Source organism: Manacus candei, unplaced genomic scaffold (genome assembly GCF_025592945.1).
Source record: "Manacus candei isolate 608988 ecotype Guabito, Panama unplaced genomic scaffold, ASM2559294v1 h1tg000065l, whole genome shotgun sequence".
NCBI lineage: Eukaryota > Metazoa > Chordata > Aves > Passeriformes > Pipridae > Manacus > Manacus candei.
This window is the reverse complement of record NW_026138113.1, coordinates 7,777,859-7,799,980: the sequence shown is the minus strand read 5'-3', so window position 1 is coordinate 7,799,980 and position 22,122 is coordinate 7,777,859. Positions and strand designations below refer to the sequence as shown.

Below are 22,122 nucleotides of genomic sequence, written 5' to 3'. Positions count from 1 at the left end.
CGCGCGCGGGGACGGGCGGGGCGGGGCCGCCCGCGCGCGGGAGCGGCGCGGGGCCCGCGCGCGGGGCTGGAGGGGCGGGGCCGCGGCCCAAAGGGGCGGGGCCAAGAACGAGAGGGGCGAAGCCGGGGAGAAAGGAGCGGGGATAAGGGCGAGAGGGCGGGGCCTGTGTCGGAAGGGGGCGGGCAAGGGGGCGGGCAAGGGGGCGGGGCCACGACGCGCACCCGGAAGCGGGTGCGCGGCACGTGGGACATGTCCGGGGTGAGCGTAGCGGGGACGAGACCGGGACCCCGATCCCGATCCCGATCCCGATCCCGATCCCGATCCCAATCCCGACCCCGGTCCCGGCCCCGGCCCCGGCCCCGCCCCGCTCCGCTCACGCCCTCCTTCCCCTCCCCGCAGATCGTGCGGCGGCCCGCGCTGTTCGGGCGGCTGAAGGCGGCGGTCATTGGGATGGTGCACGTGGGAGCGCTGCCAGGTAAGCGCTGGGCGGGCGGCACGGCCGGCGGGATCCGCACCCGGACCCGAAGCGGGACCAGGACCGGGTCCCCACTCGCCGGTGTCGCCCCTTGGCCCGGCTGCGGCCTCCCCGAGTAAAGCCCGCGCCGCTGGGAGCCTCTTCAGTCCCTTCAGCCGCCGCCACGGGCCGCTCGTGAAGTGCCCTAAGTTTGGGCACCTCCCCGTTTCAGAGGCAAAAGAAGGCAGGAGACGGTTCCCCGTAAGGAGCCAGGCTGAGAAAACAAAGGTTTGGTGTTGATGAGCTCAGTGTTTTAAGAAGCAGTGGTTAGAGAATTGCACGAATAAGCATTAGGACAGGGTACAGGTTGGATAGAGCTGCCACAGTGGGAAGCTCGGACAGCAGGCAGGTCTTTGCCAGCCTGGCCTTCTCGTCCCCCTTTCCAAGGACTCAGGGGGAGCGGAGCTGATTACAGCAACCTTGACGGGCTGGTGCCCAGAGCTCACCCTGCTCCACCTTTTCCCAGCAGCAGCCCCCAGGCACTGTCCAGCCTTCCCCATGCTGTGAAATCTAACAAAGCTGTCAGAGGGCTCAGCACAGCCCCCATTTCAGACTATCACTGCCTGATTTAGGAGCCTAAATATCAGAAGCTACTTTGGAGTTGATCTTAACGGAAACTCATGGAACTCCAACAAAATCCATGTGTGTTCATTTCTGCTATGGAACACTTAATGCTGAAGGTCAGATACGATCTGCCTTGCAGATTCAAGATAGCTTTAACTGATTTTAAACTCACTGGTGTTTAGCACAGGTATTCTGCAGACCTAGGGGTTGGTCTTGCCCATAGGTTGTACTGTCCAGAACGTCATTAATGCAGGATAAATTATAATAAGTGCAGGAATAGCAAGCTAAGAGCAGACCTGGTGCAGTAAGGGATTATAGCAGACATTCCTCAAGTTTATGAATTAGATTTAGGAACCAAATGGTTACAGCAGATGTGCCAAGTTCAGCTAAGGAAAGAGAAGTCACTAAGGTGTGTCACAAGGAGACAGAGCAGCCTTTTAGCAAGTTTACTCTGTATCTCCCTATTTCAGCCTGCCAATCCCTGTAGCTGTCCTACCCAAGAGCTGTCCCTGCCCATGTGTTTGATTTGTGCCCTGGAGTATGCAGTGTTATTCTTGCAGGGACACCAAGAAGTTCTCTTCCACTGACCCAGATCGTTGATCAAGCTTGTCAAGAAGCAGAAGCTTACAGGGATGCTGGAATTGTAAGTTTTGTTTCTTTCTTCCTGTGGCAGCCATTGAACAAAACCACTTCTGCATAGCCAATATATTTAATTGGTCCTGTACTTCATCAAAAGCATCCTAAACCACACAGTTTAGGGAGATGTTTAAATACACGTCTTTTATTTCAACACAGTAAGTAGGCCTTCCAGATTACAAAGAAAACTGTAACATAAGTATCACTTGCACCCAAAATAATTTAAAAAGTTTAGATTCAAATTGTACAATTCAAGTTAAGTTGGATGACTGTCAACTTCTAAGAGTCAAGTCCATTGAAGGGGTAAGAAGAAAAAAAAGGAAAGTGGGCTGCAGCATGGATTGTTGGTGGCATTCTAGGCTGTAGAATGCTTCATCCATCCAGTCTGACAAGCAACTGTATTTTTGGGTCTGTGCAGCACTCTGGTTTCAGGGAGTCCTGGAGGATTGCCATGTGCACAGGTGATACACTGCATCCATAGCTCAGGCACCTGTAGGGTGCAGGATCACCCCACCTTTGTGTCTGTACCAAAACAACACAGATAATTCAGGGACTAAAAAGGTAAAGCTTAGGCCCTTCTCAGCCCTCTTTAACTCTTCAGGCCCCCAGCAGCAAATATACCTCTGTTTTGCACATCCAGAGGAGAAGGCCTGAAAGGCCAGTCTCAGCTAGAGGCAAGAAGAGGCAGAATTGCTGTTGGACCTTTAAGTGCTATAGTAATCTTCATAGGTCAGTAGATTTTAACAGGGTGTGTGTCCTTTTGAAAGGTCAGATATGTTTTAAACATTTCATTACACCTTGTCTAGGGGTGTTGATGTGCTTTTTCTTTGACCTGCTCACAGCATTGTGAACATTTTATGGTGGTGTACAAGATTGAAAATGTCTTAAGTGAACAAGCAGTCGCTGCTGTTTTCAGCAAAACTTCAATAACAGGTAAGTTGAAACAGTTTAATGTATCACTAGAGTGATACTTTACAGAGGGAACAAAATTGAAGGCAAGAGCTTAGTCTAAATTATAAAAGACCCAGGTCAAAATGCAAGACAAGTCACACAAAGTAGGTTATGGGCAGAGTACTTACTAAGGCTAAATTAGGCAAGAATGCTGAGAATAGAATTGTTTTGAAAGGACAAGCAGCTTCCTGGTAGAATGATGTTTACATAGGTGGGCTTCAGTGCCTGTGAACCAGATGAGCACATGCAAGATGTCCACCCAGTTAGAATAGTCTTTAACTGCAAGTTGAACAGAGTGAGTAAGTTTTCTTCCTTTTCATGCCAGCTGAAAGAACAGGTGTGAAATAGCTCCGTTTTCTGTACTGTCACTTCATATTTTGTTGTTACAGTATCAGCAAGAGGTACAATGTGATTTGATCTACGTCAGAAGAGTGGCGAATACTAGTCTCTGTCTTCCTGTGTCAGAAGAAGTGGTTGCACAAGTAATCTATAGCTCATAAAGCCATTGCCCCACATTCCACTGCCTGTTTACCCATTTCCCTTATGTAATAATTACACATTGAATCCTGGAGCAGCAAGGGGAAGACACCAAGTGTACCCGAAGGTGAGGGAGGGTACAGAAGCAGTCACTTACACTGTTGGCCTGCACAAAGCTGGAGCAGCTTTAAGACAAGCTTTAAAAACAGTACTAACACAAAACTGTACTTTGGCTTTTAAACTTCGTGTTTTCAACGGTTGTAATAAATTGGGCAATCCTTTGAACTTAAATATATTTTTAAACCTACCTGTCAGATGAGGTGAATGCAGTCATTTCTCTACACATTTGGACAAACTCAGGGCTTAGAGTTATGCTTAAGTTTATTTCCTGTAAAAGGCACTATGCATTCCACAGCAATCTTCATTCTAAAGGTCTATACAGAATAGTGTTACGGCAACATAACAAACAAATCCTTTATTAATGCTATAAATGTCAGAGATAATCAGGGGAGCTTCTGTAAGTTCAGTATGGTTGCCTAATGCTTTCTGCAATTCACTTCTTTAGTTTTTCTGGTACTTTAAGAGAAATGCGAGTTTTCATGATAAATATTTCAGGACCTTCCCAGCTTTTGCACAGAGATCACCACTCTTCCAAACTGTCCTGCTTTCCTAGTGAGAATATATTTGTGTTTCTTGCTCAGTATTCCAAATGAACTCTTAAGCTGTCTGTTTTTCTTGTGGAAGAAGAGCTAGAAAAACTTAAAGGGTTTTTTTTCCATGGATGTTTCTACTGACAGTGTTTCCAAATGCTGCCTACAGTAGCCTTTAAGAAGATACATAACCATTTGCTGCTATTAGATATTTACATATTGTCTTAAGTTGCTTGAATTGCTGTTAATGTGGAAAAAGGAAGTATGTGGTCTTGCTCACTCCATATGCATTGCACTTGGAAGTAAATCCTGGTATATTCAGAGGAAGGTGACTTGTCTGACACATTAGCAGCTTAACATAATAAATATGGAAGATTTGTGATATTAGAGCACAGTAATGAAAACAAGTGAGTGCTCAGTTAGGAAGCCATCTGTGCTCAAAATGTATATGCTTTGTACTTCTGTGTTGCTAAACAATGAAATTCCCTAGACAAAATTTTGTAAGCAGCAGAGTATGGGGCATTATAATCCCTCCAATTTGTACATGCTTTTGTTTAAGAAAGATGCACAGTATATATTCAAGTTAACTTTTATTAATTCCATTCAACCTGCCTGGCACTTGCTTTCTAGCCAGAAAATAGAGCACAAGTTGCCTCTGATTTCAGTGATAAAGATTATTTGACTACAGGTTGCTGTTTCCTAACTGTAGCTACTTGAGTAGCTGACATTAAAAACAGTTACCAGTATATGTTTTACATTGATTTTTTTTTTTAAAAATGAAGAGTTTTAAGCCTGTTACTCTTATAACTACAGTGATAAGTGGAATTCAAAATGCTTAGAATTTAATAACAGTTGAGACAGAATAAACTAGTATTCCTGTATGGAAGAATATAGGTAGTTATCACTTGGATTACAGAGGTGAACATTTCAAATCTTAACTATATTACAGTAAAATAAAACAGCAGACAAACCTCCTCACAGCTGCCTCCTATGGTATGCGTAGGAGAACGTAAGATAGTTACCTCTGTTAAGGCAGTGATCTGCTCTGGAGGTGAGTTTTTAAAGGAATTGTTGGGAAGCTGTGCTTAGATACAGCAATTAAATGCTCTGCAAAGGCACTTGATTGCCTTTATAAGGGGCACATGTGTGTGGTGGGGGAAAAGTTGTAACAGCCTTATTACACACCTGAGCCTGTAGAATAAGAGGTGTGGTGCAAACTCCCCCTCTTCTTCCTGCAGGACGGGGTAGGGCTGCTGAGCTTGCGAAGGTGTGTGTTGGTGTGCACATGTTTGCAGGTAAAACCTTTCTTTTGGGGGGAAACACTGAGGTTAAAGTTTCCCTGGGGAAAAGTTATGTTAAGTCTATGCTGAGTTAAAACTTGTACAACTATTGCATCTGTTGTGGTTTATAATGTTGTGGCTATTTTTCAGGCTTTTCTTCTGTGGTGCCTGTGGGGCTGAAGTGTTTTAAGAGGTTGTTTCTGTAAGTGGAATAAAGCTAAGGAAATTATTTCTCTATATAATCAGAGAGCTATTTAGATGACCTATTTTTCAGTCGCTGACTGTGATGCAAAGGGCACTTCACACATATGTAGCACTTCAGAAGTAATTCAACCTAAAAAGGAAACATATTGTTTGAGAATTACTTATAATAATGCTATTACATATAAGCAACACTTAAGTTATTTTAATATTGAATGGAAAAAGGAACACAAAAGGTATTTGCTAGAGTTTTGTCTCATTCTATCTAAATAAATTCTGCTTTGGAGGATATAATGCAGTAGCTGTTTCCACAGACTTCTAAACTATAAGCTTAAGTTCCAAGAACTTTAATTTAGCATAACTGTTTTTTTCTCCCCATTTTAATTAGCTGTCTGATAATACAGAAGTCTGTCTTATATACATATCAATTCAGTAAACACAGAAATCTGTGGTGTTATATTTTTATATAAAATGTAAAAGAAAGCTTTGACTTAATGCCTCTGTAATTCAGCTTTCTGTATTGCAGAACATATGTTGTTCTTTTTTTAATTAAACAAAACAGACTATGCAAAAGAACGTAGTCTATTGGATGGTACTAAAAGAATAATACATTACTAAAGTACTACAAAAATATTCACTGTAATAGTGGACCTTCAAGCCATAGGAAGAGACAGTTGCTGAAAAGTGAAGATAGTAAGTTTGAGGCAGAAGAGAGAAATTTTGGAATCCTCCCATATGCCTGCATTTTGAGCTGGAATTCAATCAGATACTTGTTATGCATAGTGCTATGGCTAGGTTTTTTATAATTTATTAAATGAATTAATTCGTTAACGTATCTAATGGAATAATTTGCTTTGTGCAAATCCTGAACTATCAAAGCAGTAGCAACTCCCAGAAAGCTCAGTTTCACTGTGGAATTGCTATGGAATTCTGCCAGCCCATTCTCTTGCTTTTTTGGCTGCTATGTGGCTCTTTGGGAGCTGAACATTTGAAGTCCCATTCCCAGTCACCTTTCTTCTTATATGTCCTGTTGAGGTGGATTCTTGGCTGCCTGAAAGCCTGAGGCTTCTGTTTGGCAGATCCTAGCTCCTGGCCCTCATGATAACCTTGGAGTTTCCCAGATAACCAGATTTTGGTGAAGTCTGCCAAGTAGATCATTCTTAAGCTGAAGGCTTCCAGATTTTGTGGTCTCAAGGAATTACCTGTGTTTGATGGTTCATTGCATTTTTTGAATTTGTTTTGTTAAAATATTATAGTTCTGCATTAATCCTTTTGCCACATTCAACTACTGACCAACTTTCTATTCTTGCTCAGCCTGACCTGATTATTTATATGTAGAGAGGGCAAAAGACCATGGGATTTCTCTTTCTGTTAGTACACAAAGGATTCTGTAGTTGTTCCTGAGGTACGACCATTTGGTCAGTTCAGTTTGGTTGGAACAGCCCTGACTTCAGCCTAGACAAACTGAATAAAAATTGGTCCTTTTTTTTTTTTCTTCCAATTTTCTTCCAATTTTTGTGGGTTTTCTTAGGGCAGGTTGTCATCTCTGTCACATGGCTACCTCCCATCACAGGTACAGAAGTGTAGGTGTTACATATTGAATTGGACGTAGGAAAAAGTCAAGGACAGATATTTTGGTTGGTTGTCATATCTGCTTTTCCTAATTCAGGGGTTTTTTTGGACTGGAATTATGTAATTAAATATGTTGATGAAGCACCAAATAGTGCATAGGTCTAATGTGAAGTGCTCATCATAGCAGGTCACCTTGCCCATTAATAGGTTGTGTCCCTTTGTTTTTTAGGTAGCATGTGTTTTGTGTGTTTAAATATTCAGCTGTAAGTAATTTGGTAAAGGCAGCTGTGCCCTGGTGCACTGAACATATGTGTGTCATGTGCTTGGGCTGACCATGTTGTTTCATCAGGTTATGTCCATTCTCGGTTCTCCTCATCCTCTGTGTTAGGTGTTCATTTATGATGTCTGTGGCTCAGCCTGTAATTCAGCCATTAAATGCTGACTGTATTTTATATACTGTCTTACCTGCCAAAAGGGCTTCTACACTACAACAAAGATTAGAGAAGCATTACATATGAAAGTTTACGAAAAAGGAAATATTTTTATTTTGTTTCCTCTTCCTCATTCTGTGTTATTATTAACCAAGATGCTATGTTTAATCTCTAGTTGTATTCCCTCCCTGCCCCCTCAAATGTTTTTTTTTCTATTCTGTTTCAGTTACAGTATCTTTGAAATGTAAAGCTCTCATTTTAAAGGATTAAGTTGTATAATAAGATTCCAGAGAGCAGAATTTATTTTCTATGTGTGCAGTTAGTTTATCATTTAAACTTTTTGAATTTTTAGAATGAAGCTCATGACAAATATCTAGTTTCTTTTAATATTCTCATAACAAGTGCAAAATATCAGTCCTATATTTTTACTTTTGTTATTAGTCCTTGACAAAATTATATGTGATTTGTTGTTGCAAACTTTCTGGAATACAATGATTGGAAAAGTGCATGGTAGCAGGTAATGTACAAAGATTTTCAATAAATTGCATAAATTGTATTAGCAGAGTATTTTATCATCACTCCAGTGTTTGCTGAGAGTATGTCCATGTGGAAGGAGAGGTCTAATAGATAATAAATAGCAATATCTTTCTTCCAGTAATTCTGAATATGGAATGGGAGAAATATCAATAGTTAATACTATGGTATTAGGCACACTACAAATACACACAATAAACAAAAAATTCCTTTATTTATCCAAAATAACACTTATTTTCTGACATTAATTGAATTGAAAATTGCCCTGATTATCTCCAAATCCTCCGTTATCCAAATATACTCAATATCCTGTATTCCCCTTGGATAACTGAAATTTGACTTTACACTATTTTTAATGAAGTATAAGATTCAACTCATTTGCCCGTAGTTCACATTTTAGGATGGATCAAAGGAAACCAAATTGATGAATGCATAATTAAAACCCCATTTATTTCTCCTCATGATTTCCCTGCGAATACCGTGCTGTCGATGAAAGCACTTCTGTGAGTGGTCGTGTGCATCAAACACATCAACACAATTTACTGCGGATAGTCCTGCCTTTGAAGGGAAACCCTTAAACTCGCGTGTCTCTTCATGCAAAACAGGGTGAGGGTAAACTAGCCACGTGTTTGAAGTCCCTTTTTGCACGGTGTGATCGTACTTTTGTATAACAATCTCCCCAGGATGGCTTGATAGTGGAAAACATGCACGACCTCCCGTACACGGTGTGTCCTGGGCCAGAGGTCACGGCTGCAATGACAGTGGTTGGTGCTGCAGTGAGACAGAGCTGCCCCCTTCTCCCACTGGGTGTCCAGGTCCTGAGTGCTGCAAACCAGCAGGCAATAGCAGTGGCTCTGGCTGCAGGTAAATAGAAATGACTCATCAGTTATTACTGCTGTTTGCCATGGCATTTACTCTCCGCAAATTGCGCATTGTGCTAACATAGATACCATGAAAAATGAGACATGAAAAGCTCACTGTACCCTGAAAAGGCAGAAATTAGATTTTTGAGGAAGATGCCTGCTTGATTGTAATAGATGATACTTGTACACCGCTTCAGTTGGAGGCAGCTGAAAATCCCAAGGCCGCTGCAGCAGCTTTCTAGGTGAAACCTGTCTAAATGTAGTGATTGGTTTAAACCTACTCGTGTCTAAAAGCTACCTTTGGTGTAACTCTATTTACTTCACTTAAATTGTATTTGAGGATCAGTTTAACCCACTGTGGTTAAGCATCCTGTTTCATCATCTAATAATATGTTGTTGCTACTACTGTTATCCATTAAAACTAAGTTTTCATTGTCTCCTTTAATGAATGGATGGAATTAAGCTTTTTATATAATAACAAATAATGAATGTACAGATAACCAAACTACTTAAATTGCGTTTGGGGGAATTAAATATAAATTAATCTGTCTTTGTTGCATGAATCCTAGACTTGCTAACCTTTCTGCTCCTACTACTTACTGAAGTAATTTTAGGTTTTCATATGTAACATTCCGTGATGTAAAGATGGGGGTTGGCTTAATGTGGAAAGCTTGTACTTCCTAAATTCATAAATTGAGGGTTAATGCATGTTTTTTGCCCAAATTGCTTATGTGATTGCAGTAAGGATGCACATTTTTGAACGTAAAAATTTTATAGAGCCAGGCAGAAGATGCTGGTGTTAACTGAAAACCACACTTCAGGTAAAATAATATAGGGTAACCTACCTGCAGTGACAGTTTTAATTATGCTGAATATATTCTGAAAGGTTTACATTCTTGTTAGTAGATGTGTTTTGGTCTCAGATTTGTTTTGTGTGCTCTGAAATCGGAAGTTGCCATTTTATAAACCGCTTGACAAACTGACAAAACCTGATTTTTATTGCTGCAGCAGAACCTGTATGAAAACCTAAAATAAAAACACTAACAGAATCCAGTTTGTTTTGGAGATTGCATTCATGTAGGATACTTGAGGGACATATGTGTTTGCAAAAATAGTACACACCTTATTTTTAAAAGCAATGGTCAGATTGTTAATGAGTTATGCATCCTTTGAGGAGCAAAAATCATCATTAAATAAGGGATATAGTGCAGGAACAATGCACTTCTCTTCTCAGCAATTATTAATGAGGGAGAGAATTCCTGGAGGGCTTGAGTTTTGCTCAGCTCTACTACTGTTCTGCACTATTTGCTCTGTAACTGGAGAACACCAGCCAGGAAGGGCCTGTGTTTAATGCATTTCATTGCACTTCTCTAAAAATGATTGTCTCAAGTTCACTGAACAGGAAAGCAAAAAAAAAAGAAAAAATCACTTTAAGCAAAATCATAGTAAAGTGAGTGCTACTTTGTAGGCAGCAAATCTCTGAGTAGTTTTTCTGTAGGAACCTAGTAGTGACTTTAGTATCAATACAATTTTAATAAGTGGATATTAATAAAGCAAGTCCTGGGTGCTTTCACTACAAAAATAACTTGCTAAAGGTGTTTTAGCTAAAAAATTTAGCATCTTGTACTATGACTACTATGCAGTCATTTCATTTTCCCTGTGGAAATTCCTGTCTTTGGTAGAAATAACCACCCTGAAGAGAACCACACAGGGAATTTATAAATGGTCTCTAGGAGAAGGTAATGATTTTATTTTGTAAAGGGCAGGAGAAAATCAGCAGGTTTACAGTGTGACTAGAAGCTCAACTTCAGCAACATGTGGTTGTGCTAATAAATGTGTTGTGGGTAGCCAAATAGTAACAGATGAAATTACTGAATTTTCCCAGCAGCTTGGCAGATAGATCTGAAAATAACAGTAATAAATCAGGGGATGAGGCATCTGAGGAGGTCGGGATTTTCTTTTTTTTCATTTAATTTGATTCTTTAGGAAACATTTATTTATTCAATTAGGCATTAAAGAATGGAATGCCAGCAAAATTGTGTTTGTGCTGGGTGCTTCAGCAAAGGTGTGGGGCAATGGTAAGAGAATAGTGGGGGACTTGCTTTTGAGGAAGACATAAGCTCAAGTTCCTTGAACAGGCTTTGCTGTGGCTGGTTACTTGATTCCATGTTCTTAACATAATCTTAAAATTCTGTTTATTAGGTTTCATTGGAAACTTCCTGCTCTTGTTTTCCAGTGAGACTACAAAATGTTTTGTTCCCATATAAGTCAGAAATGGGACTGCCTAGTAACTATTCAGCAGCTATTACTTTTCAGCTTGCCAAATGTGAAAGTAAGCAGTAGTATCATTCTCACAACTTTATGAGCGTAAAAATGAATTCATTAGTGGAATCTGATTATGGCTTCATAAAACAGAAGGATAATGATATGGTGCCTGCACCTATTACACTTGGTTAAAATTTGTATTTTCATGGCCTCTAAAAACCCAGATCAAGAGTGCAGCCTTGTTAAACTAAGTACCATACTAATGTTCAGCAAAAAGTCTTAAATTACTACATTAAGGAAACACAAACCAAGTGTCAACAAACATGTAAGCAGTGACCTTAATAAATGAAATTACTTAGTGAATAGCTCCTGTCTTAAGTTAAACATTGATTGCTGTGAAAGTGTAACATGTCTCTAGACCCTTCAATAGTCTTATGATTAGAGAAATATTTTTTCTTACTTAACTCTGAATTGTTCTGTAAGCTTGGGTGTTGTAGTAGAATCTGTAGGTTTTGTTCCCAGAAGTCTCAATCAGGCTGTTTGCAGTGTGTTTATTACCCAGTGTCTACAAACACCTGTAGCTGTACTTGTGGCACGCTCTTGACTTTGGATCCTGAGAACATTCCATGCTTTTCAGCCGCTAATCTCAAGGCACAGGACAGCTTGCATTTCATTTGGCATCCATCTGTGATGTTTCTTGTTAGCTGGAGTCTGTGTTGCTAAGCAATACAGGCTCTTCTCTATCAGGCATAAGCTTCTGTTTCTGCAACTTCAGGGCTTTGGGAGTGAAACTGAAATTTTAAAATAAACAGGCACCTTGTCATTTGGTAAATACATTTTCGAGATCATTTCTGTTTGTATGTGAAATATGCTAGGGTGATGCCTCTGTTGCCTAAGCAGTTCTCTGGTGGGTGGGACTGCATTCTCGATAGCTGCTTCCACATGCATTGCTTTCCTTGGTATGATGTCAGCTCTAATTAAACATGCAGCTGATTCCAAAGCTGGAGCAGCAGCAGAGCTTCAGAAGGGCTTGGAAGAGCCCTCTAAAGCAAACTGGAATAACAGCAAAACTGCACAAGATGAGTGCAGAGCTTCTGTGCAGATGTTAAGTGACAGGTGAAATGAACTTCAGTGCTATGAAAGACTTGGGAGAAGAGGGAAGTGGAATAAGGGAATCAGGATTCAATCTTGTGCCTTACAACTGCAGGCTTATTACATTGTGGTCCAAGGCTTCAGTATTACAACATGGATATTTCAAGGCTGTGGGAGGGGTCCCTGATAGTCAATGAATGGCCTGGGTGAAATAATTATTATTTGTAATCTTCCTCTTAAATATCTACCCCACAAAACCTTCCCAGTGCAAAACATTAATGAATATGGTGGAAGCCGTGCTGCTAAGACATGGTAGAATTGGTGATCAGGGTAAGCTTGGAGTACAGTGGAAAACGTTTTGCTCTTCCCAAACCTTACCTTTTTTCGTACCTTTGGCACAGCTCTACAAGTAATTTATTGATGTGGTGCTGTGTAGAAAACATGCTACACCGAGATGGAGTCAGATGGGTTGTGTTTCAGGCTGTGTTTCCATGCCTAATTTTGTAAAGAAAGATGACAGTGCTATTCCTCTGTGTCCGTGTCCTTGATGGTTTTTCACCTGATGGCCAACTTGAGGCACATTTAACAGGGGGGCAGATGTTGGGAAAGACGTAGTACAATGAAAGAGTTTCTTGAAAGAGGGAAGAGATGCAAGTTAATGACCCTTTTTGGAGAGAAAAGGACAAAGGAGCCGTGTTTTGACCTACCTGCTCCTCTGTCAGCGTGTGCCCACTGGCACTTCAGGGCAAGAGGCAGGGCAGGGTGTGCAGCTGCCTTTTCTGAGCCACACAGGAACAAACTGAGGGGCTGAGAAAGAAGGGAACCATGGGGATAGACAGAAAATTGGTGGGCTCTATTGGAGAGATCGGAGCTAAAAGTAGTAAGATGGAAAGAGGTCAGAATATGGGTGAAAATAAAGCACGTAAAACTTAAATTTGTGGAAAAGCGACATTGGTTAGTCCTAGGACATATGGAAGAGCTTGTGCTGGGATCAAATAAGAAGGGCAGTAAGGTGGATTTTTGTTTGGATTTAGTATTTCTGTTTTCCAGTCTTTAAAATACTGCTTCTGATTGTTTTCAGGTCTTGATTTTATCCGGGCTGAAGGGTTTGTGTTTTCTCATGTGGCTGATGAAGGGATTATAAATGCCTGTGCAGGTGACCTGCTACGATACAGAAAACAAGTTGGAGCAGAGAACATTCAGATTTTTGCCGATATTAAAAAGAAACATAGGTAAATATAAGCAATATTTTTCGTAAATATGAATATAATTGTGATATTTTTCCCTGTTTTTTGATTATTAGTGCAAATGCAGTGTCAGGGCCATTAATGATATAGGGAGTTTATTATTTAAGCAAGGTCTTGCAGTGCTGTTAAGGGATACATTTAAAAATAAATTTGCACCTGTAAGTTGCTGGTTGGTCTATCTGTGAAGTTCGTAGTTGTTTAACCTCTAGGATTTAAAAATGCAGACTGTAAAAGTCTTGCATCTGGTATTGAGTGAGATTTTATACACTTGTGTATATGCCTATTATGTGTAAAGAAATTTTGTTTCTGGAGGTTATGTATCTAAGGTTATTTTCTACTCATGTAAGCAGGTGCCATATAAAAGCATCCAAATCATAATATTTTGGCATTTTAAAAATCTTTCTTTTCTTTCCTGCCAATAATACTGATTTCTTCTACTTAAATCAGTGCTGTCTATGTACAGGTTATGTTCTGTGGTTATCAAACAGAAGGAACTTATGACAAACGAATCCAGTTTCTTTTCTACTGCTACTTTATCTTACCTGTCACATGGTACTTTCAGCAATTTAGATGTCACTCTTTGTGGTTTTTCCCAGAAGAACTGCTCAAGTGCTATGTATTATACATGCTAAATAACCTAATGAAAATGTTTGTGTGTAGTATGTGAGTAATCATGAGAATAGCCAAGTCTGGAAGATCTTAAATATATAATAAGCAAGTAATAAATTTCAAAATAGAAAGTAAACAAGCAGTGTGGTCAAATTAAGCTTTTCGGGTACTTTTGGGGTGTTTTCTTTCTAATGATTTTTGATATATATAAATAAAATACATTTCATTAGACTTTTCTGTAAAAGAAATTGATTTCATCATATCACTTTTTTTTTTTAGTCTTGACAACTGGTGAGTTGATATTTGGATTATACTTCCCATTGTTCAAAGGGTGTGCTTTTTAAGGAAGGAAAAGAGGTTCCTGTTTCTGGCAGATTCACAAGCTCAGAAGAAAATGTTGTTGGTTGAGGTTTTTAATGTAGAAAAATACACCTGCCACTGAGAGCTGCTATGGTCCTGTTCTTTAAATGAGGACAGACTATTTTTGTAGTCTGTTTGCTGTGTTGCAGCCACTTTCCATGTGTGAGTTTTAGGATGCCAACTACTCTTCAGCCCTTTTTCAGTGGCACTGTATGTGTTAGGTACTTAGGCCTGCCTTTCTCCAGCTGCAGAAAGGGAATTACTTCATTTTCCATACACTGGCACATGTGCTGCCTCTGAATATGGCCAGACCATGCCCTCTCCCAAGTGTTGTCCATACAGACTGATCCATGAGGAGGTTGGTGCCTTCACCACTCAGCAGTGCAACATGTTGGCCATAGCTGTTGTTTTCTATTTAGATGGAAATACAGAAACAACAGTCAGATGTTGAACCAGCAATGGCTGGAATTCTTTCCAAGTTTAGGACTGTTTAAATTAATAGCTGCTATTGCTATAGGTTTCAAAGTGTGTCACCCATACCTCAAAGCCTGCTGTTGAACAGCTGGGTTGCAGGTAATTGATGCTTGTAATTGCTGTGTAAGATGATTCCTGTGATTATACCATAGGTAATAACTATACTTTCAGTTAGTTGGACTTGTGCAATGACGTGGAGGCTGTTGATTCTGTTCTAGGCAGCAGGATCTGATTTATGAATGAACAACCACAGCTCCCACTTGAAGTCAGAGAGCTCTGTGTGCTCAACATTTCTGAAACACAGGTGCTCGACGTGTAAGCAGCCGTCTCAATTGACACTTGGTGGCTCACACTCAGCAATCACTCTTTAGAGGCAGGAGACCCGGAGCAACAGGCCCATCAGTTCTGCTTCCCTGATGGAAATGGTTGTTGAGGTTGGTTTTTTTAACTCTTGCTTGGATTGCGATGTTTCTTCCCGATTTAAACCAGGACGCTTGCCCTCGCTCGCAAAGCCTGCCTTTGGTTGTTCTGTTGGAAGCACAGTCCATGCTGCAGGGTGTGTGTAACAGGAGTGTGCTGACAGTAACCAGGTCCTGCTCTTGCAGTGCCCACGCCCTGACGGCCGATGTTGGCGTGGCCCAGACGGCCGAGGCTGCCCAGCTCTTCCTGGCCGATGGGGTGGTGCTGACCGGCACAGCCACGGCCCTGCCTGCGGATCCCCGGGAGCTGCGAGGTGAGGGATGGCACACAAAGCCTGCCCAGCAGGCACTGAACTCTGAATTCATGTAGAAATCCAGATATTCACTTAAGGGGAAACCTGCACGTTCCTTAAGAGGGGAGTTGAAAAAGGGGAACAAGAAGAAACTCTTCACTGTGGGGTTTTGGTTTTACACAGTTTGAGCTGCTGTTCAATTCAGATTGGCTGTGATATGTTTCTAAACAGTGGTTTGGCAGGACAAAAATGACAGTTATTTCAAGCTTTTGTGTGATGCTGAAGCTTAAATGAACAAAATAAAAATCGCTATTTAATTCCTAAAAGGTCTTAATAGAAGAAAAAGCTACTTTATAGCTTTGTTAGGAATCTAACTAACTATGAATCTTTCCATTGAAGAGGTGAGCATTTTAACCTTTCACAGTGAAAATGAAAGTCCTGCAAGGAAAGGGGCATTTTGATAAGGCAGCATTCCAAACAGTAATACCAGGGAAAGTACTGCTTGGAAGATTTTCAGAAAGAAGACAAGTTCATTGGTAGATAGAGGATATTAACATCAAAATAATTTTTAAGTGGTGTGGACTTCTTATCAAGGGAGACTCATTTGACCTATGAGTTCTGACCTTTGCAGAAGTGCTATGATTCTTCATATTTTTATATTGGCATAAGTTTGGGCTGTCTTTATGAAACTGTATCGCTCCCATGCTAGAATTAAAGTTCCATCATGGGGACATTTAATTTTCATCACTAATTTTAATTTAGATTAATGGCTTGAATTTGAATGTCTCACTACATAAAATAGAATGTCTATTTTTAAGGTTTTACTCTTTCTGACATGCTTTAACACAGAAAGTTTTGAAGTTCCAGTGCCGTGTATTGTATTCAATTTTTGTTAACAGATCAGCATGAAAAACTTACTTTATTTGCCATAGATAACCTGGACCTCAAGCATGAAATCATTCAGTGTTTTCAGGGTTTAATATCTATCATACATGCTTAAGAGCATTTAAAATGAATGTTGATACATTGAACAGGTGATGATGAAAGCTAAGCATCCTTTAGAGACTGCAAAATTTCCTTAATCTAGAACTCCAGACCTGCCTGCAGTTAATGTATTAATGCAGATTAAATAATTTAAAAAAAGGATTTGATAAGTCTTTGGGCAAAATCCTAGGTTAAATTCTGCTTTCACATGTGTATGTGCAACCTCCACTGATTTCCTGCATCACAGAGCAAAACCTGACCTGTAGAACCAGAGGTTTTTTGTCACAGAACTTTCAACCAGACAGTACCATGGCTTCTGCTTTTCTTTCATGTGAACAAACATGTCAGTCTCTGTCTTGTTCTCCTTCTGGATCCAAAGAACAAAATGAATCAGAGTTGGCAGCTGTAATGAAGTACACATTAATTTTGTGTTTGGATTTGTGTTATGAAAGCAAGAGTCTGCAGATCGTGGGTTTATTTTATTTAGATCACAGCCTTTTGGATGTTAGCAGGCCCTCTCATGAGAAGGATGTTTTCTTAAAACAGTTAAGAGAATAACTTAAAAATCAATATTCCACAGTATAAGGAAATGACAAATTAGGCATATCTATGTCAGGAGATTCTTAAAAGGGATCAGATCTACACGCTACAAAGTTGGTGTTGATGTGAGTGAAATTTTGCATTTCACGAATTTATGCAGCCCTGGAAGTGCTGTGTTACAGTGATACACAATTGGGCACCTTTCATCACACTGCAAAGCATCTCTTGAAAGCAGAACCGAGAGACAGATGAGATTTTTGTCATGTCTTTTTTTTTTCAGCTTTGTTGTGCAGTAATACAGAAGTGGCTTTGTCTTTGTGTGGAGTTGACTGACTTGTGATGGGCTGTGGGAAGTGAGTGTTTCCCTGTCAAGCCAGAGAACTCTGCTCATACTTTGTGCCGCTGCTTTCTCGCTGGCAGTTTCCAGCACCTCTCCTTGCAGAGGCTGGCAGGCTTTGCTCCAGGGCACCAGTGGTCCATGGAGTATGAGATCTGTAAACCAGACTTCATGTTGTTAAGGAGCAAGAATTATAGCTGAGCGTTTTCAATTGTAATTCATTAACAAACCATCTTTTCATTTAAGAGGTTGTAGAAGTTTGTTGCAGTTTGCTGCCTTGTGGAATGTTCTTTGGTTGGAGTGTGTGAATCTACCAGATTTTTTTCCTTTGGATATAACTGCTGCAATACCTGCTTTGCATTCAGTCTGTATTTTAAGTGACCAAAGCTTTGTGTAATGACTGCTCAGTTATCTCTTTGCACAAAGCAAAGTGCCTCAGCTGAGTAACCAGTGGAAGACAGGTACATAATGAAATCCAACAGCTGGCTATGACTGTCACCTCCTTAATTATTGTTCATAAAAGGGGCATCAAGACTGATTCACCCTCTCACCTTTTGATGGTCAAAATAGAGGCTGCTGCCTTTGTGGTGCCCTCAGAGATAAACAGGAGATGTGAGTGATCAGTACTTTTTCTAAGCCCTAGATTTAATGGCAGAGAACAAGTCCTTTGAATTAAAAACCTAAAATGTGTTACAGTGGAGCATTACCATAAACATAGTGTTGTGTATGGTACAGTGATCACTGCAATGAAAAAGCTGTTAAAGAAGAGTAGTCGAGCAAGTTATTGGCACCGTGGTGCTTATTTTTACGCCGCTCTTCGTCATTGTTTTCAAGCTAGAAGCATTTGGCCTTTATTTCATGAAACTTGTGCATACCGTAGTTCAAATGCTTTCATTGTGCTTTGCATCCAAGCACTATTTCATTGGATTTTATTAAAGACCTATCTGCAGCTGTGCTGCCACAAGAAAGAGCACAGTGCCCTCTAGTTACAGCCCATTGAAACAGAGAAACGTGCGAGTTGTGTAAACTTCAGTCTTGTTACTGTAACATCACAAAATTGTCTCCTTTTTCTCACTGTGTCAAAAAAAAAAAAAAACAACAACAGAAAAAGAACGCCAAGAAAGCTGAGAGATTTAAAGCAAAGCTCTGTGTTTAGAGACATTTTGACAGTGACTGAACATTGCCATACGAAAGCACATCTCACTGCTGTTGATTTATTTTCTTTTAGAGGTTAGAGTTTGTATTAACACAGCCAATAGACAAATCACCTTCTACTAATCAACTTTAGGCTTGATGTGCTTGGAAAGGACTTAAAAGTAGCATCTGTAGCATTCCTAATGAGGTAGCACAGTCTCGCTGCACACTGAGCGCTCCCTTTGCCGTTCTTCACGTTGTCAGTCTGAATAAATCTCCAGCACAGGAGATGTGTGTGGACTCCATGTGTCATGTGTGGATCACAGCAGCAGTTGGATACCTTGCTACTTTGGAAAGCTTTGGGGTGTTTCAGAGTTTCAGATCAGTCTCAGGTTTCACTGGGTTTTCCCCTTTGCCTAGTGGGGCTGAGTCTTTGCCTCAGACCCACGTGAACATGCTCTGTTTAATTATTTGGCTCTTCGTTTTTCCTGCTGATGTGAAATAATTATGAATCCACTACCTGCTAATGTGCCCTACGCACTTGTCACGAAAACAAATATTGACTTGAAACCCAGTTCCTCTGGGGATAGGCTGAAGTACTGCTGCACAAATCTGTGGTCAGTTGTAGCACCTTAATTTTGCATTGGTGTCAGTATAAAGCAGATAGGATATTTCTAAGAGCATAAAGATATTATACAAAAGAAAAATCTGATTTTTCTAGAACGGGATATCAGTAATCATGCTATAAATAACTAAAAATGGATTGTTTTGTTGCTGTAAGCAGAATGACTAAGAATATCAAATATGCATAGAAATAACTAAAGTTTCAATCATATTAGCATGATCCATCTGATCTGTTTTACATTTTCAGGAAGGGCTGTGTGGAATGGTTTCATTTTTGTGTAAAAATGTTTTTAAGAAGGGGTTATTGTTCCTAGATGGAAAAATGGTAGGGCATATTACCTAAAAAGAGATTCAAGAGCATTTTAATTGATCCTCTTTCTTCAGTGAAGTAGGAAGGTGATAAATAATTAGTCTTTCCTGAAACATAATTAATAAGTTAGGCTTCTGATGAAACTTCATTTAAGCAGTGTTTTGAAGCAGACTTTTATTTATTGCATATGTACTTTCCTCTAGTCACCTCAAGCTATAACCACCTTCCATCAGATAATCACCAATTAAGCAAATTTATATGTTTTTAACGGTCAGAAATAATGCCTCACAGCGTTTCTCTAAGGCATGAAGCATCCAGCCCTATGAGTGACTCTTAGGATGGTCAGTTTGAAATGAGAGCATGAGAAGGATGCTTAAACTGGGCTTCCCTCCCCTCAAGCTAGTACTGACCCAAGTTCTGCAGCAGATACTGTAACAACATTTCATTTATCTGTGGGGAACCTTTCCATGCTCAAAACAACCATCCCTTTTTGGTTTTATTCCAAAAGATGTGAACTCTGGTAACTGAGCCATGGAGCAGTTTCTGCTCAGTCAGGTCTGTGAGAACACACACATTTCACAGTGAACGTGCTCACCAGGACCATGGGCTGAGATCCACCCCTCTGCCTGACAGATGAAGTGAATCTATAATATTTTGAGCCTCTTTTTTTCCTATTTCTCCTTTTGGAGCTAGGTAAAAGGTCAGATAATTAAATAACACTGCATAAAGGAAAAATAAGTGGCTTTTTTGTTCCATGACATTCCTAGTAGTGATAAAGACCACTTGTCTTTCTGGCTTTTGATTTCTGGAACACTGGTTGGAGCTGTCACTGGTGTCTGTATGATCACAGCTGTTTTTCATACAGGCAAATATATGAAGTGTTTCGTAGAACATAATGTAAAAAGTGAGATTTTTTTTTTTCTTAACACCTGTTTAGAGCTAAAGGTGTTTTTTCCAGAGAACTTGTTTCATTCTGTAGCAAAGTAATAAATGCTGTGATCATGAATTTGCTGATCCCTTTTTTTTGTTGAAAAACTAGGCAAATTAAAGTCTTTATCGACAGAGTTTCGAAGACAGGGTTTAACCCTAATTTTGGTTTTCTTCTCTTCAGAGGTTAAGCATGCTGTGAAGATTCCTGTGCTGATTGGGTCTGGAGTGACTCTGGAGAATGTGGGGAATTACTTGGATGCAGATGCTCTAATAATTGGTTCGTATTTCAAGAAAGAAGGTTATTGGGCAAATGCTGTTGATCCTGACCGAGTAAAGAAATTTATGGAGCACATAAGTCCACTGAGGGAATGAGCTTGTCAGTAAACAGTATTTGCTTGTGTGTGTGTATAAATGCAGTACGGTACATTGTACAGAATTAAAGCACAAATGTGTGGCTGAATGGTGAATAACATCAAATAAAAATGCACATAATCAACATAACTAGCTGGGAAACGTGGTGACACTTTGCAGTGAACTGGTGCTCTGATGTTTGTTTCTAGGCAGCACATTTCTGTGGTGCTCAAAGCCATCACCAATGCAAACCCAATCCTGAAGGCTTGTGTGATATATCCTCTCCTATAACTGAAATGCCTGTGGAGTTTAAGAATTTACAGTAAATATTCATCACAGGAGAGCTGAGTTCTGTTTTGCCTTGAAGTACAATAGGATGCACTAAGTTTACAGCTAAAAGTATTGTAAATTGGACAAGTTAATTAGCCTTTCAGTTTCCCCATCTTTAAAACGATAATAGTACCTGCATCACACAGGGGCTGTAAGACATAATGAATGAATGGATGTACAGCACTTTCATCTCTTCAAATGAAGGGCTCTTTTAAAGTTCAAGATCATTATTTTTTCATTAAAATTGTGCATTTATTACAAAAGTGAAGTAATTGTATGAAACACAGAAGTTTAAGATAATTGGGATATTGATTTACTTACAACACTTATTAGAGAATAAATGTAAATATTTAATTATATTTTAAGTAGAGTTGGAATTTAGTCAAAATGTTTTTGCAAAAATTGGAAATTTTAATAAAAGTTTATTATTTTTCAGCAAGTGCCTCCAGCTTTGTGCCTTTCCAGACTAGTATTAGTGATGTTAAAAACTGCCAGCTTCCTTCCAATATGTGAGATATAAGTATGATAGAAACCTTTCTACCAAAGCTGACAGGCAAACACAGATTTTAATTTTTCCTGTAAAATGTAGAGGAAAAATATTAGTCTCACTCTCACTGGGTATGTTGTAAGAGATTCCTCATGAATTTGATCTTTCAGCTCTAAGGAAGAGTCAAAGAACCCAAAGAATACCTGTTATGTCATGGCTGTATAAAATGTGGGCAAGTGTTTTCATTCCTTGGGACTTGGAGCGAAGTTTGTCCTCTGGGAATTCTCTCTTTCCTTTGTCTATGCATCAAGTTTCTGCTGATGCTGATGGAAGTTATATTGTAAATATCAAAGCAAGTATACAAACAGGTTTTTGTGTCAGCTGGCGGAGAGCCCATGCTACTCTGAACAAGAGATACATCCCCTCCTTCCAAAGGCAAGAAGATTTTCAAGAAATTTAGTTTTGTTTACATAATGGTGATTCTAGAGCACCAAAGTTCGAGATTGTCTTCTCAGGTTTCTGTTTTCTGGGCCAGTCAGTCTCCCACACGACTCCTATCAAAAGCAATGAAATGTCTTTTGTGTCTTGACCTGCTGGAAAAGAGATTCTTTAGACCTTGTGACAACCATGGCTTTTCTCCCTTTTCCTCCTAAATACACTGAC

General features: G+C 39.9%; 1 protein-coding gene across 1 annotated transcript; it reads left to right on the top strand.

Annotated features, from left to right (window-relative positions):
• Positions 1–226: 226 nt before the first annotated feature.
• LOC127479227 (uncharacterized protein F13E9.13, mitochondrial-like) lies at positions 227–20,792 on the top strand. Its single transcript, XM_051805907.1, has 7 exons — positions 227–258; positions 400–475; positions 1,639–1,721; positions 8,494–8,674; positions 13,112–13,262; positions 15,326–15,453; positions 20,473–20,792. Exons 1-7 carry the CDS (start codon positions 250–252, stop codon positions 20,661–20,663), a joined length of 819 nt encoding a protein of 272 aa, XP_051661867.1. The 5' UTR covers positions 227–249; the 3' UTR covers positions 20,664–20,792.
• The last annotated feature ends 1,330 nt before the right edge of the window (positions 20,793–22,122 follow it).